This window comes from Leucoraja erinacea, chromosome 12 (genome assembly GCF_028641065.1).
Source record: "Leucoraja erinacea ecotype New England chromosome 12, Leri_hhj_1, whole genome shotgun sequence".
Taxonomy (NCBI): domain Eukaryota; kingdom Metazoa; phylum Chordata; class Chondrichthyes; order Rajiformes; family Rajidae; genus Leucoraja; species Leucoraja erinaceus.
The window spans coordinates 37,368,477-37,386,162 of NC_073388.1; the positions used below are offsets into that span (position 1 = coordinate 37,368,477).

At 45.1% G+C, this 17,686-nt stretch overlaps 1 protein-coding gene across 4 annotated transcripts in view; it reads right to left on the minus strand.

Moving 5' to 3' along the window:
* Positions 1-17,686, minus strand: part of arhgef6 (Rac/Cdc42 guanine nucleotide exchange factor (GEF) 6) — a 75,885-nt gene that overhangs the window by 49,075 nt on the left and 9,124 nt on the right. For all 4 annotated transcript variants that reach the window (XM_055643958.1, XM_055643957.1, XM_055643959.1 and 1 more), the window contains exon 3: positions 15,568-15,655. In XM_055643958.1, the coding sequence (XP_055499933.1) occupies positions 15,568-15,655 (88 nt within the window). The remainder of the gene's footprint in view (positions 1-15,567; positions 15,656-17,686) is intronic.

Genomic DNA, 17,686 nt, shown 5'->3' on the forward strand with positions numbered 1-17,686 from the left:
CCCCTCCCCCTCCCCCAACATAAAACAAACCTAAGAACATTAAAATAAACTCTTAACAGACGCTAAAAATAACAAAAAGATGAAAAACGTACAGACTGCTAGCAGGGCTGGCCATCTCCCCGGCGCCCCTGGTGGTAAACCAACTCAAGCTTTACAGTTCAAAGGCATCTTCTCAGTTGGCACTTCAAGACATTTCAAAGGCATCTGTCTCTTATCAGATGGTACTTTCAGGACAAGACATTTCATAGGCATTAGTCATTGTCTCAACACACATCAGTCCGGGCCAAGTCTGGGGTACCTTCAGGACAAGACATTCCAAAGGCATTAGTCACGGTGCCAATATACAGCAGTCTAGGGCAAGTTTGGGCGTGTCCTTCTTATCAGTTGGTACCTTCCCACTAGAGAAAGCCTGGTTAAGAAGAAATACAAAGCTACAAAATAGTCAAGTATCCCATGTATCTATTATATATTTAAAGCATTTAACCCTTTCATCTACAGATTCATCATCTGCAGATGCTGGCACTGTGAGGTTTGCTTGTTGCTTTTCAGAGTGGACAGAGATGGAGCTGCGAAAGGGTGCGGTACTGAGAGAGCATTGCAGTCAGGTTACACATTATTGGAGGAGCAGCACTGAGGGAGCACGCTGCTCTTAGCGAGGCAGAACTGAGAGAGCTTTGTATTGCTGAGGAAGAAAGTACCACACTAATAACAATCCCTGTGCCAAGGAAGTGCCACGCTATTGGAGGGACATTGGTGGAGAAGCTCTGAACTGTCAAGAGGGACTGTAGTGAGAGGTCAGATCGTGTTGGAGAAACAGTGTTGAGGGGAGAAGTACTGAGATGGTGCAATGCCAGGATGGCCCAATGCCTGAGATGCCAACTATCAATGAGAAAGCATACTACTATGTAGTCATAGAATACAAAACCCAAGTTCTAACTTGTGCACAACAAGATTCTCTTACAATAAAATAACAATGACCAGATGATCCCTTTCCATGCAATGTTGATTTACCACAACTTCAGGAATAGTGTACTGCTTTTACATCCACCTTTGAACCTGAACTTGATTCCTCTGGGAAACTGTTCCATAACTCACCCAATTTATAAACAGATATCTGGAGCAAAGATTGAATCTGCAGGCTTCTAGCTTGGGGCAAAGACAGCCAAGCCTGGAACCTCTGTATTTTCATATCAATTTCTTGATTGTTATTTCAGTTTAAATTCAAAGCTGATAACTATTTGTGAAAATTAACTTAATTATTGCTTTTTGTAATCATTGTCTTTGATTGGTGATGAGGACCATGAGACTGTGTATAAAGATGGGACTCGCTGAGGAGAAACTTCCTTTCGGGATTCAGCACTAAGTGAAGGAATTAGTCCATGCACAACATGAGGATTATTTATAATTAGATCTGCAGTTTTGGCAGTAATCCCAGAATATCCAACTCTCCAGACCAGTGGGCAGTCAATAAAATTAAAGGCAATCTGAAGCCAAATCATGCAGACAAGGTCAGTTTGGCGATGATTCATTGAGTGCCATGCAGTGGCCTGGCACAAGGAGAATGATTATCGATGGAAAACTCCTGGTGATACAGATTCTACACACCTTTTCTTTTGTAGCTCATTGCAGGATCAGTTTGACGTGTATAAAGAAACAGGCAAAGACCTGGTCAAGTCCTCTAACACTGAAACTAAGTAAACATTTCTCCCAGGTCAGTTTAAAAATACAATTCCAAAAGCAGAAGGTGCCTGCACCCTGACCCTGCCTGGCTTTTGGGCTCCAGCCCCAGTCTGGCCCACATCCTGCCACTGGCTCTTGCTGCCTAGATCCCAGTCTAGACCACACCCTGTTACACTAATTTGTTGTCTCACCCCATTCTGGTCCATACTGGCTACTCGTCTTCGATGCTTAGCCATAGGGTGGAAAGCTCATCTGTGCATTCCCTCCACAGATGCTGCCAGACCCGAGTTCCTCCAACACTGTGTTTTGCTCAAGATTCCTGCATCTGCAGTTCCTTCTGTCTCCATCTTTCAGGTGGCATCTGTTGTCTCACAGTTCGTCAGTCCACAAACTGTTACTGTACCACTATCCCTGGGAGTAGGAAACATCTGTGGTGTCAGCAACACCACTTGCCACAGAAACCCTCAAATACTCATATTAATGTTATTGGATAATTGTGAACTCAAAAATGAGCAGCTTTCAGCTCTTTCAAAATAATCTACAGTGCTTCCAGCAGACATACACCTTCTGCAGTTTGTAAACTTCCTGCCCCACTGACAGCTTCTGTCACATACCCAAACCACAAGCCACGTACTGCTCTAGGTGGCTATACATTGCACACACCTACCGCCAGAGCCCATTCCCTGAATCTGTCCTCAGCTGGCAAAGCACTGTCCTGCATGCTGATAGTCACTCACTCAGGTCACATATTAACCTCACATTCTAGCTTGGACACTTCATATTCAGGTATAGTGCAGGTAGGAAGACGTGCTTTCTTTCTGAACCATCAGCACCGTTGAGTTTGCATTCCACCACAGCAACTGGGGAATTAAATTAAAATTACTCAAATAAATCCAGGGTTTTAAATGATGACAAGCACTGCTTTACACCAGTCTGCAGAGATCAGGCCTGTCACAGTCATTGGTGAGACTTTGCCTGCGGCAGGCAGCAAGGGGGCCCTTTGTGTAGTTACTGAAATCAGATCTGTCTCCTTTCTTGGACATGATTACAGCGCTCAGAGGGGCTCCATTTTCCAGATGTGGAAGATGAGGCTGTAAATGTGGCCTAAAGTTCCTTTCTGCCAACTTTTAAAATGGCAGCATGGATACTGCCTGCTCCTGGTTTTTCAGACCCGGCATTGATTCTTTTTGTCATGGATGGCAGCAAGAATGAACAAGTTTGCTGTGAGATGAAAGTAAGGACACTCATCAAAAACTCAAACACTGAAGAAAAGTGTTTCTGCTCATCAAACCAGCCCTGAAATCTTCCAGTAGAAAAGCCAAGAGTTTCTTCACAGGTACTGATTATGGTGAACATCAGGGTGCTGAGGGCATTGCGAGCCCTGGTGTTTTGGGAGTGGACAAGCTGTGTGTGAGATGCGTCTCCAAGAAGAGTTTTTAATTGCCGGGTCATTGAGAGTGGATAAGATACTTCAACAATTATCAGTGCCTGTCCTAATGCAGCTAATGTGGACATAATTGCAACGATTCATTCGGATGGTCATATAATCCAACAGCTTTGGGTTGCTGGATCAGGGGTGTGCCAAGAGATCCATGCTTTCTCTCTGATGAGTCATGGGCCTGTCCCACTTAGGCGACTGACCGGCAACAGTAATGTCAGAATGGAACACACACAAACACATCGCAAAGGCGGGAGCCAGGGCAAGCGGGGGGGGGGAGCGCTGTCCGAAATGCACACGGTGCAAAGCCAAGGTGATACAGACACACACCGCGATGAACAGGAAGGTTGGCGCTGTAATCAAGACGGCTAGCACAGTGCACAGTAAGTCCTTTAAAAGAGGGGGGGAGAGGGGAGGGGAGAAGAAGGGAGAAAGAGTGGAGACAACTTTTAAGAAGCCAAACAACTTTTAATAAGCCAGAGATACACAACTGTGAAGTTCAGCAGACATTTAACATTACCGGTCGGTTATGGTTCTGAAAACCACTGCTTACGTTCTTTCCCCCCAATGAGCCAAGGTCAGCACCGGCTACAACCTACGAGAACTTAAGAGAACCTTTGACCACCTGGCAACCCACTAGGACCTCCTTGCGACCCACCTACGGCATGGGAATTCTCGCTACTCTCCATGGCAGCTTCATTCTAGTCGCCACTAATTTTTCAACGTTGAAAAATTCTTGGCGACCATAATGAGGCCGCGATTAGTTCCCAGAACTCCTCACGACCATGAAGGCGACTCCTCGGCAACCACCCGCGAACATGTGGCGAACATTTGGCGACCATGTGGCAACCATGTGGCGACTGCATAGTCTCCTGCAGTCGCCTAAAAAGTTGCCTAAGTGGGACAGGCCCATTAACCCAGCATTCTGGTTGGCTTTTCACTGTCTCAATACACCCAGCATTGCCAACACCTTCTAAATCCCACGAATGAATAGATTTAAAGACATTTTCACATCTCTCTAGTGTTTAGAATCATGGTCTTTCGCCCCCTTCTGGGCTTGAGTATAACCCTGCAGTTCACCCTCTCACACAGGTTGCTTGGTCTCTGATCTTCCACACAGGAAGGCAAGAGCTCAACTACTAAGGCTGTCTTCCTGAGTAGCACATCAGCCAGAACCACAAATTCAAACAGGAAGCTGCTCATGCCGCAAGTCTCCAACATTCAGCTACACCACCTGCCCAGGGCCAGTCATGCTGCCTCAATGACCACGGCCCACCAATGACAGTCACGCTTTCTAATCACTCTAACTGGTCGACTCTCTCTAGCTGTTTTCCCTTAACCCTTCACTCATTCAAGGTGATCCTTAAGATCTACCTCCAAACGTCAAACATCCTTCTTTTGAATAGTGCTAATCATTATCCAATTAAAATTCAGGGACAAGGGAGAGGGAGAGTGGCCTCAAGATGGAGAGAAATTGGTTCTCATCAATGCAAAAATAGTGATCTGAAACTCAATTTCAAGTGCATTGTGTTTATTACATGCCTTTGTCTGTTTCTTCTTCAACCTCATCCCAAAGATGCAGCTCTGGTGTTTGAATCTACCCTTTTACCGCAGCTTACGAGACCACAACAAACATATATGATTACTTTATCATAAATCTCCCTCGAGATTCTGTGTAATTTTATACTTCATCAAAATGTCTTCAGCATCTGCAAGCATAACTCTGGAACATTGCAGTGTATGTTATCTCTGTATGCATCACTCTGGTATCTCAATGATATTTCACCAAAGGAGGAAGGCAGCTATTTTCACAGGCTGTCGCATCACTGACGCGGTTCTTTCCAGCCTCTCAGATCCAGAGTTGAACCCAACCAAGGAGTTGCTGCATTAAAAAAAAAACAAGCTCCATCGTTTAGCTTTTAAAACTCTAGGAGTCCCCAGAATATGCAAAAAAATAATGATTGTTAACAGCAAACACGGGCAGAGAAGTGGAGCAGTGCTGATGGAGACCCAAGAACCATAGTGTAGATGGTTCTCCTCCGCGTGGGACGCCCAGTGCCATCCGCAGTTTCACCCCTCCTGCGTGTCCGTCCTCTCTGCCGCTCTCGGTCTCCCCCGCGGTTTCGCTGCCTCCAGGTCCGCCCACCTCCTCTGGTCTTTCCGGTGAAGGGGGGGAAGGTTTGGTCCATACGCGTTCGGGGCGTGTTAGTAAGCTGCCTGTTCATTATGGTGATTTTGTTTAATTTCGTTGCCATGGTTCTCCGCCATGTTTGATTTACTAAGGGGAAGGATGTAGATGGTTTATGCATGCAACCAATAATATAGCTACCTCAGTACCACTAACCCAACCTTAGTTATCATTTATTATAACGCCTTCTTCTCCCTCTGTGCAGTACAGTAGCAGACTGGGATCAGTGACTACTCATGTGTCATTGTGTTCTCATTAAAGACCATTGTAAAGTTACACGTGTGTAATGACTTATTTACACATAGGTTCCTGGAACAACAAAGTGCTGGAGGAATTCACCCAGTTAGGTGCATCGTGGAGGGAAATGGAGAGATGACTTTCTTGTTTGGGACCCGTCATCTGGGCTACAGGTTCCTCCCATACATGTTCCACACCGCACAAATTAGTCACATTCTAGATCCCAAACATTGAATTGCTTACATCCCCATCACAGGAATTCTGCTCTAGATTTCTTCTAATCTCACTTAATGTCTACATGTTTAACGGAGGAGTATGAAGGGACGTAATAATCTAGAAACGCAGAGCACAGGTTCCCCAAAGAAAGGTCCAGTGGGTTTCTTACTGAAACAGTTGATCTCATGGTTTCAAGGTCAGTTTATTGTCACATGTGCCAATTAAGGTACAATGGGGTAGAGGCACTGAAGTGTTTGATTGGAAAGCTGCAGAGGGTGAGGGGTGGGGATTTAGAGGAGGGTAATGCAATGTGTTCAGAAGAGGTGGGAGGAGGCAGGATGATGATTGCAGGGAAGCCATGGGAAATCAGGTGCAATGCAAGGGGGTAGTGAGGATATAGATATTTGTTGGAAAATCGCGGAGGTAGCGTGGGCTTTACAAGGCTACTGCGCAGACTGGACCAAGGAGTCTTCCTTTCTCTCTGGGCAATGTGTGAAGTCTATTACCAGGTAGATTTGATGTCCCCACGTTGTTACCGGGCAGATTCTAGAGCTTTTACAACCCTGATCAATGTTGGTTAAAAACCAAACTTGCCTAAATGGAAGTAGACTGCCTCCTGACTAAACTTCAACAACTGACCTGCTCTTCAAGGGAAGGTTGTAATTGTAAAGCACACTCACAACCACAACGTTCCAGAAAAGATGGCTTCCCTGGCAGCTAATCAACCTCAAGAAATGAATTACATGTAAAAGGCTTGAAAATTTATCAGTTAAAGAAAGTCAACATATAAATGTAACTCATTTATTCTGCTTTCTGTACCACGTCATTATCTCAGTGCCGATCATTATGTTGCGAATCATAGGCTGATTTAACATTTTATAAAAAGGCAGACAAGATGAGATATTAGTGCATCATGAACCTGCTTAATTATTTACAAAGTTAAAGAGAGAGAGTTGATTAGAGGCAGACTGTGAGGCACAGGGCTGTACCGGGCACTATATAAATGCAAGTATTTCATTTTTTTCATTTCAAGGGGTCCCCCCTCGAGGGGCCCTGGATTTTCAAACTTCTTTTGATTTAAAAACCTTTGATTTCAGATGTCTGATCAAAGTCTTGAAGCTGCACAAGGCAGCGCTTACTTCAGTCGATGAGTTTAGTCAATGAAGCCTCATCACAGTTGGGCATCGTCCGTGCATCTTGTGATAATTATGGATGTCGGCACGTTCTGTAGCTTCTGTCGGGCTCTGCTCCTTAGATCAAAACGTTTATCACAGGGATCACAGAAACTCAGAATCTCTTTCTCTTTTTCAAATCTTAAAATTCAGAGCATTTTACAACATTGAAGACATTCAGAGTGTGTGCCTTTGCCTGCCATTTGAAGGATTAATTCCCCTCTCCCTGCCCTTTCTCTACTGTTCTTTACCTTTCCCCCAATAAACTTTGTCAGAAGTTGCCAGTGAATATTTCATGTTACTTTTGTCAATGTAATTTGCTGTCTAAAGTATTTCTTTATCTCACCTGTTTTTTTTTTGTCAATCCCTTCTTTTACATCCATCACCAAAACCCCATCACTCTAATTTCTCATTTATTCCACCTAAACTTCCTGGCATTTCTCCAGGACTTCATTCTGACAGGGAAATGTACATACTTTCCCCTTTGCCTCCTGTAAGCAGATGGTAATGCACATTTCACAGAGGCAGGCAATTTCCCAATATCTGGCTCAGAAAAGCATTTCCAGGCAAATATTAAAGAACCCCAACACCCTCCAAGTCCCCATCATTGCTCACAGGGGCTGACATTTGTCCAGGGTAAGTGGTCTTTTGCTTTGGAATCAGGACAGTCCCAACCCAGACAGCAAGGCTGTGTGAGGGCAGAATCATTTTACAACAGCACAGCAGAGGAACAAGTCCTTTGTCCTATAATGTTTTCATCAGAATGCTTTAGCAGCAGTGGATGGCAGCTATGACAGTTGATTGGCTGGCTGATTCCCATCACACTGATGGTGGATACACTACTGCAATGGCATCTAGACATTGCTCTTGACAGACAGCGTGGAAATAGCTCCTTTAATAGCAGCCATGGTAATATGCCTTTGAAGATTATTCAGCTCCATAATACAAGAAATCTCCAGCAGTGCACTCCAGCGTTGTGTATGAGAGAGTTGGTCAAGTTTTTCAACTAGTATACTGATGATAGGGAACATCAAAGGATTACACAAGAATATGTAACTAACTGTTAGACTGAGTTTACCGGGACCATGATGTTTGTTATTGATAACATCTTAACGTGAAGACAGATTAAAAATACTTTACATCACAATGTTCAGGATTTTTGAAGTTATATGCCGGCCCGGAACATAACGGATAACAGTGGAAATGTAAGATTATTCACTTTCAAGAAAAGAAAGAGGAAAGCAGAACATTTCTAAATGCTACGGAAGTGTCAAATGTGCAGAAATTTATATCCAATTATTTGCACGATAAAAGTCAACATGCAGGTTTAGTAAACAAATAAAAGGGCAGATTGTAGCCGGCTGGGAAGTGATTGGACTAGACGAGGATAGATAGATAAGATAGATAAGATAGATAGATAGATAGATAGATAGATAGATAGATAGATAGATAGCCTTTATTGTCATTCAGACCGAAGTCTGAATGAAATTGCAGCAGTCATACATATAATACAATAAAAACAACAATAAACACACATTAACGTCCACCACAGTGAGTCCACCCAGCATCTCCTCACTGTGATGGAGGCAAAAGTCTTAGGTCTGCAGTCTCTTCCCTCCTCCTCTCCCTCTGCGCTGAGGTGATACCCCCCGGGTGATGTTATAAATCAGTCCCGCGGCTCAAACACCGCGGCCCGGGGTGGTTGAAGCTGCCGCCCACCAGTCCTGCAGACGCAGCCGCTGGCCCGCGGCCGAACCCCGGACTCAGGCCACCACCGCCAGAACACCGTCCCAGCCACCCTCACGTGAGTACCGCACCGTCTTCAGCCTCGGGCTGGGCCGCCCCGACATGGGCGCCGAACCTCCCCCGGACCGGGCCGCCCCGACATGGGCGTCGCTTCTCCCTCTGTCCGGGCTGCCCCGACTTGGGCGTCGCTTCTTTCCCGGGCCGGGCCGCCCCGACTTGGGCGTCGCTTCTCCCTCGGGCCGGGCCGCCCCAACATGGGCGCCGAACCTCCCTCGGGCTGCGAGCGCCGCACCTCCCCGAGCTCGGCCGCTCCAACGGGAGCCTCGTTCCACCCTCGGGCTGGCCGCCCTCACGGGAGCGTTCCAACCTCTTCCAGCCCTGAGCCGGACCACCCTCACGGGAGCGAGCTCAGGGCGAGTCCTGACGGGCTCTGCCTCCGGAGCCTCGAGGTCGTCAGCTCCATTAGGCCTCAGCGCAGATGGAGGCAGAGAAGGGGAATACGACAAAAAGGTCGCATTCCCCCGCAGGGAGAGACTGCAAACCCCGTTTCAAACACAAACTGAAAACCAAAAACTAGACTAACCAAAACAAAATAAACAACACAAAAAACACAAAACAAACGGGACTGCCGGAGTCGGGCAAGATTGAAAACATGCACAATGTGAGCAATATTTACCTGGAGAACTTTATACAGTGGATCATAAAGGTGATAAATATGATCTAGGAGGAGTTCATTATCAGTTCTCAAAATTAATTCCTGGGACAAGTGCTTAGTTTAGTAAGGTTTAGAGATACAACATGGAAACAGGCCACTTGGCCCACCGAGTCTGGCAAAAATCTGGTTATCCGATGCAAGGTGCTTTGTTGCATTAGGGTGACTTTCATGTGCCACTCCTGCACCACTGCAGACACCCGGGCCATCTTCCATTTGATCCAGATCCAGGTTAGATTTCAACAGTGCCCACTGGGAGAACAGGAGTTAAAGTATACCCAGCATAGCTCTCATTCTGGTGCCACCTTTGTGAGTGCTGCTAACAGTCCACGTATACAAACTCCAAGTGTCACCGTGTGCTGAGGTTCTGCCTGTCCGAAGTATTGCAAAGAATCTGCCTGCCCTCATTGCTGCTGAACAATCCCTTCAGTTGGATCTTGCTGCCCTAGCTTCGATCAACGAGGAGGTTCTGCGGAATAGAAGCCTCAGACAACAATTCAATCTGGAAGCAGTCAGCAAGGAATGTCCTTGGGACCTTGTAGGAGGAGGAGATGGTGGACCCTGTCAGATGGTTCACAAGTAGATTATTAAAGTCAGTTTGGTAGGATGTCTCATTACCAGAACACTAAACAAGCTCCAAGGTCAGAGGTGATGAGAAGAACCCTCCCGGTCAAATCCCTCATGCCCTCAGGCTGAGACGTCCATCCAACTCCACGTGGACCGTGCGTGTTTACAAATGGTTACACTGGGCCTTGTTGAGGTTTGTTCTGAACAACAGCATAACACAAGACTCCGTGCTCTATTGCCGTACCTGGGCATGCACCAAGACAAACATTGACTCCTGCTTAATGACGATACACTTTGGCCTGCCTGAATCTGGTCAATCCTCTTATGCAAGGAGATGCCTGAAGGAGTACATGTGGAGGAACATAATGCACCTCTGTACAGCCAGAGCAAGGGGTCGATCACAATCGAGAGTCCTGCTGCCTATAGTCATTGAGCCTGCTGTACCAACCTCTCAACCATTCACTGGGCAATGTTTAAGGATGAAGCATTAATGTGACATTAAGGTGATTATTGAAACTTTGGAAAAATATATACTTTAATTATAATGTGTACAACATGAGGGGGAAGTTCTTCACAATGATGACCCAGCTGCTGTAATTGTGGTCAACAAGTTCCAATTCCATCTTCCCTTACTGTTACTGTGCTGGGGTAATTTGCGCACACTTCACATGCTGTTAGTAGTAGTTCCCCTTTTGAGGGGTCTGTGCACATTTCACACAATCAGTCACTGCCTTAGAAATATAGAAACATAGGAAATAGGTGCTGGAATAGGCCATTTGGCCCTTCGAGCCAGCACCGCCATTTATTGTGATCATGGCTGATCATCCACAATCAGTAACCCGTGCCTGCCTTCTCTCCCCATACCCCTTGATTCTGCTAGCCCCTGGAGCTCTATCTAACACTTTAAAATTAATCCAGTAAAATGGCCTCTACTGCTTTCTGTGGCAGAGAATTCCACAAATTCACAACTTTCTGAGTGAAAAGTTTTTTCTCGTCTCAGTTTTATAGGGCCTCCCCTTTATTCTGTGGCTCCTGGTTCTGGACTACCCCTACATTGGGAACAGTTTTCCTGCATCTAGCTTGTCTAGTCCTTTTATAGTTTTACACGTTTCTATAAGATCCCCTTTCATCCTAAATTCCAGTGAATTCCTTTATTTGTTTCTTTTTACGACCATGTTCAACAGCCTACTCCTGTGCATGAGAACATTCCCATAAGTTGCAGTCATTTAAAAACAATGACAGCAGCACAGGGAAACCTGTACTCAGGACATGGACAAGTGAGTGGCTCGGATGGAGTCCTCAGAACATGCATACACCTGCTGGCAGGTGTATTCGCAGATCTTTAACCTGTTTCAACTCCTTCGAGAGACCAGTCGTAGCACACATCAGCCTCCCAGACAACGCGATTTGCCTACTACTGCAACTGGTGCACAGCAGCGCCATCCGCCTGGCCCTACACTAATCCTTGTATCTTCTGGTTAATAAGGACACCCCCCTGTATGTGCCCGTGATGCTGCTCCAAGCAACTTTCAGTGTGCCTGTACCTCACTGTATTTCTGCATATGGCAATAAATTCAACTTGGCTTGTCATGATGTTAGACTACTATTTATTGACTGTAGCTCTGCCTTCAACGCCATAATTCCAACCAGACTCATCTCCATCTCCTGAAACTTGAGCTCAACTGCCCTTCTGCAAAAGGATCCTTGACTTCCTGAGTCTTGGAGTTCCCGCAATCAGTAAGGTTAGGTGACAAAACATCCTCCATGACAATTCTCAACTGAGCTCCCCAAGTGTGCGTTCTTAGCCCTCTACTATCTATATTACTAAAACTAAGATCTTGACCACTTTCTGACTTTCTGTTTCATGATTTCTGAATGAATGCCGCCACTTACGGCCGTCATTTTTGGGCACCTCTCTCAGAGTCCCCCTCCGCTGAGCTGGACCAGAGGATTTTTCCCATCGATGAAACATAAGAGTTATTAATGTTTAAATAATTATATACATCCTCTGGTGGGGGGGGGGGGGGAGACTATAAAACTATAAAACCCAGAAGTATTGAGCCTCAGTCAGTCTCTGCAAGATGGGGGATGTGAGAGGGTCACGTCTCTCAGTCTGAATAACACTGAACACGTGTTTACTAAACTGTGAGTGTGGTTTTACTGACCTTGAGTGCCCTTAATGTGGTTTGAAAATGAAAATATGGTTAGTTTGAAGTAAAAGCACTTGTTTGGTTGTTTGGGGGTTTTGGGTTGAAGTAAAAAGCACTGCAAATGGTTGTTTGGGGGTTTTGGGTTGAAGTAAAAGGCACTGCAAATGGTGGTTTGGGGGTTTTGGGTTGAAGCAAAAGGCACTGCAAATGGTGGTTTGTGTAAACTTGACAACTTCCTGTTTGCACTGTATATTGATTTTAGATAAAACGCTACCACTTATGGCTGTGCTTTTTGGCCATCTACGTCAGTCCCCCTCCGCTCATGAGGTGCAGAGGATTCTTCCCATCAATTAAAAATAAAAGTGTTATTAGTGTTTAAAAAATGTTGAGAATCTCTCTCCTGTCAATCATGCCATGAAGGTCACACCTTTTCCGGTGGGCGGGGGGAGGGATTGTAAAACCTGGAAGTGTGGGTGTGGCTCAGTCTCTGCATGATGGGGGAGGGAGAGGTCACGACTCTGAGCAGTGAATCAACTGAACACACTGAATGTCCACTGAACTGTGAGTGTGATGTTTTGTGTGGTTTTATGGTGGTTTCACCCTGCTTGAAATGGTATGAAACTGCATTTGAATGTGGTGGCCGATGTTACCGTCCACAGGGCCTGCAGCCGGAGCCTCCGAAGCTGGGTCGCATCCGCGCGCCACCACAGCTATCCACGCTCCGAATTCGGTCAGCTCCGCGATGGTGAGTCCGCAGGTTGGTTCCGGTTGGAGGCTGCCGGCTCCACGATGTTAGGCCCAACGACAATGGAGACCCGACAGGGAAACGGTCGGGTCCCCCGTACAGGGAAGAGATTAAAAAGTCCCCCCCCCCCACATATACACATCTAAAAAATAAAACCAAAAACATACATCTAATGGGACAAAAATAAAGAAATGACGGACAGAGTCATGCCACAAGGCGCCGCCACACCGAAAGTAGGCGATCAGATTTTGTCCCCTGATGTTCACCACAGTACTTGTGCAAGCATCACAAAGGACAACGAGCTTCACACCCAATATTATCGTGCAATGAGAATATCTATTAAATGATCGCTCTCAAATAAACAATTCTTTCCCTCTCTCTTGAAATATTGTGCTTTTACGGTCTCAATAAAAGATAGAAGACAGACTTACAATTGTATGGTAGCTTCCTTGACCATGGGTCATCCCAGAAGTTTGTTAGTGCTTTCCCTGTTGGAAACATGGCAGTCGCATTGCACAAATCAAGATCCTCTGACAACAATGATGCAATAAATTGCTTCAGTGATTGTGGCTGATGGATAGGCAATGGGCCAAGACTATGGGGAGAACTCATCTGCTTTTCTGCAAAGAGTGCAGCAGCTTCTTTAAGTTCAATTAAAATGAATGCTTCACCGTAACATTTCAAGTGAGCTTGGAAAATAGACTGGGCTTCGGTGTTTAATGACAGAGCGCACACGGTCGACCTTGAGTAATCCACTGACGACAATGGCAAGTAAGACAGAAATGAGATTAGTTGCTGGTGGAAGAGCTCACTCCTGCACACGGAGACTGGCGTCTCTGTTTTAATCTCTGCTCTGCTCATATTGTAGTAACAATACATTTTACACGACTGTTGACAAAATTTGTGTTTTTAATGTTTCAAAAATATTGCTTGTTTTTAGGACAAGGGTTCACTCATTCATTCCCAGGCTATGAGTGTCATGGACAAGGCCAGCATTCATTATATTCCCCAAAATGTCCTGAGGAGGTAAAAGTTCTCTTTGTGAGCTGGCCTCAATTTTACACAATGGTATCTTACTTACTCACATGAAATGACTCCAAAAAGCTCTATTAAAAGTCAGATTTCCAAGAACATTAAGTGGAGAGGCAGAGGGAGTTGGGCAGTGAACGAAGGGCAATCAACCAGAAACATTAACATTGTTTTTATTCCCACAGATTGTTGTCATTCTCAAGAAGAGGAATGAGGAATATTTCATTGGAGTAGAAAACAGCAAATGTTATTCTTTTATTCATTAAAGAACAAAGAGAAAGCATGAAACTGCAGGCTAGTTGCTGAAATGCTGGAAATACTCAACAAGCCGGATTACATCTGTGGGAATAAAAACAGTGTCATTTGGAAAACACAAAAACTATTGTTAAAATCATCAGTGGGCACTTAGAAATATTCAGTCATCAGATGAAAGCAATTTGGTGAAAGGGAAACTATGTTTGACCAATTTAATGGAGACCTCACAGGGATGAGCATGTGCTGTAGACAAAAATAACTGGACATAATGTGTTCAGATTTCCATTTCATAAGGTGGAGTATCAGAGGTTACTATGGAAAAGAAAAGCTCATTGCGCATGAGGTAACATGTTGGTGGGGATACAGGTCAGGCTGGGCCTGTTCTCCTGTTCCAGAGAAAACTTATTTTGCTTCATAAAGGGGCTGTCCCACTGCGGTGACCTTATCCGCGAGTTAAGAAGAGTGCCTTTGACCTTCAACCTCGAGGGCACTTGCTTGGAAAACCTCGAGCTGGATCGACCGCCCGCGATGAAATTCACACCCGCGATGAAAAGGAAGGTAAACGGCTGCCACAGTGTACGGTAAGTCCTTTGGAGAGCGCGGGGGGCGAAAAGAAGGGGAGAGAAGGGGGGGGGGGGGGGGGGGGGGGGAAGGAGTGGAGACACTTTTAAGAAGTATAATAAAGTTTAGCAGGCATTTTACCTACCGGTCGGTTTTCCCTGGTCCTGAAAACTCCAATGAGCCAATCAAAATGCCCGGTCAGCGATGGAGATTGCCTACGGCTGCCCTCAACTTCCTGTAACTAAATAGCAACCCCACTCCACTGCACTAAGAGTCAAAAAGAGCCATGCCGACCAAATTTTACTCGGAAAATTTTTCAACATGCTGAAAATTTTTCCGCAACCTAGCTGAGGCCACGAGTATTCGAGAACTTCCCTCGAGCATGAAGGAGAGTTCCAGTGACCTCATAGGACCTTGTGTCGACCATGCTGCGAGTTTGAGTCCAGGGCAAACTCGTCTAAACTCGTATATTAGGTCGCCACAGTGGGACAGCCCTTTAACTATGACATTTCGGTTCATTTTGTTTGATAACTTGGCTCCACCATCAGTGATGCTCTGAGAAAATCAGCTCACTTCCACTTTCAAACCCATATTCGGATGGGATGTGTATTCACACTCCTGGACAGACACACCTCCATCACCTGCGAGCTACTCCGACAATACGCTGAGCCAGACACATGCAATGGAGATATAAGAGGTTTCCGATGCAATGAGCATTTACTCAACAATGTACAAAATGCACTGAACAAGGCACACAATGCACAATACGCAATGTGCAAGACAGAGCAAGCATAAAATGCAAAACAAGCTAGACACAAGATATTATCTGTTATCACGCAGCAGATATGAAGATAAAAGAGCCATGTCCTACCTTCCGTGGCCTTGTTAAGTGCTGAAAGGGTGGTCAAAACCTTGTTGAAGTTCTGCCCCTTGTACAGGTCATAGACATCGAACGTTTGCTGCAAACAGCAAAATTAAATATATTCAATGCAAACTAGTAAAAGAACACCAGATTCAGTACATTCTAAAGATATGAAGAGAGCTGGCAAGGTCAGAATGTATCATGCATCTTTACTTGTAAGGAGGTGGTAGCAAGCTTGATCTTACTAAACAACACTGAACTAAAACAAGCACATTGTGTGGCCAGAGTTAAATCGAGTATGACCAGGTCAGGAATGATAAGTTCTCTTCTCCAAAATGACAATCCCAACAACTTCACGGTCACTGACCAGAGCAAAATTATAATTTTATTAATTCAAAACCTTGTTTTACACAGTGGGATTTAAACTCAAGTTGCCAGGATTATTACTCTTGATCTCTCGATTATCAGAAATAACTACAATGCTTTGATATATTTTTAAACGCTAACATGCCAACCGCAATATTTTTAGTTGATACTCTGTTCAGTACAAGCTAATCACAAAAAAATATATTGATAAAGGGGTGGCACGATGGCGCAGCAGTAGAGTTGCAGCCTTACAGCGCCAAAGACCTGGGTTTGATCCTGACTACCGGTGCTGTTTGTACGGAGTTTGTACGTTCTCCCTGTGACCACGTATGTTTTCTCCAGGAGCTCCGGCCTGTTTCCTTGCTGTATCTCTCTATGTGGTCAAGCAATGAAACGCAAAGAAAACATTTAAAAAGAGATGTCAGAATTAAATACATCCTTAACCTACAGTTTAAGTACAGATGATTCCAGTCGAGCTTTCAACACAGTCAGAACATAGAAGGAAATAAAGCATCCAGCTTGAAGCAAATGAGTTTTTTTTTTAACCATCTGACCTATGCTTCCTTCCTCTTTACCAAGTGGTGCCAGAAACTGAACTTCACGAGCAGCATCTATTTGCATATGTGAAATTAATCATTTGCGGTCTCTACGCTGCATGTAACATAATAGAGGTATGATTTGAATGATTTATTTTACAGCCATAAAGAGGGCATAATCCACGTTGAAACCTTAGACAAAATCTGATCAATGACTACCTCACTCCGTGGCTGCTGGGGCTTTCCTGCTGCTCACTTCCTCCCCTTGGAGAGACAGAAAGGTTACTGCAGTCAAGATTCTACTGTTTGCATAGATTTCCGGATGGGATTTGTTTGTGCTTTGTCAAGGTTGCAGCACCTGCGTGACACAGCTTCAATGCGACGGAAACACAGGAAATAAAAATTATCATTGTCCTTGTCAATAAAACTATTGGCTTGGGCAGTGGGTGACGGGCAGTGGGGTCCACCCAGGATTAGTGGGGAGGGGACTGGAGAGGGGAGGGGAGTGCTGCACCAGTGATGGACTGGGTTGAGTCCACCACTCTGTGCAGCCTCTTGCATTCCTGTGCGTTGGAACTGCTGCACTAGGACAAGATGCAACCTGTCAGGATACTTTCAAAAGAGCACTGTAGAAGTTTGCTAAGTGTATTTCATGACAATCTAAACCTGTTTAAACTTCTGCAGAGAGGCGCTGGAACGCCTTCATTGTGATTACTTGAATTAAGCAAATGGAAAAACTGTAAAATAGATTTCAATGTTGTCAAATTTGAGTCATCCACATTGGACATGATAAACGGTACTATTTCATTCTTAAACGTATTTACGAGATGCAAGCAAGCCTGGGAAATACAGTCCAGCCATGGCGGGCTGGTCAGTTGCCAGCTGAACTGTGTTCTAGTGAAGGTTCTCCCACAATACTGCTGTGGTGTGGTGGTGGTGGGGGGTGGGGGGGGGGGGGGGGGGGGTGGAGATATTCCGCTACTTACTCCCCTCTCTACTTACTTGAACAGCTTTGTATTATTTTGAAGTGCATGGGATATCCTGGGGCTAAATTGTATCCCTTACTCCACCACCAAATTAAAATGAGGATACACCTCAAACTTTATTCCAATGGCTATAAAGCAGTTTAGCAGTTTACAGCAACCCGAGATGAAGTTCACACTTATAATTAGCCAGAGTTATTAGTGCAGATTCACATAGTATGATGCATGGAGCTCCCATCATCC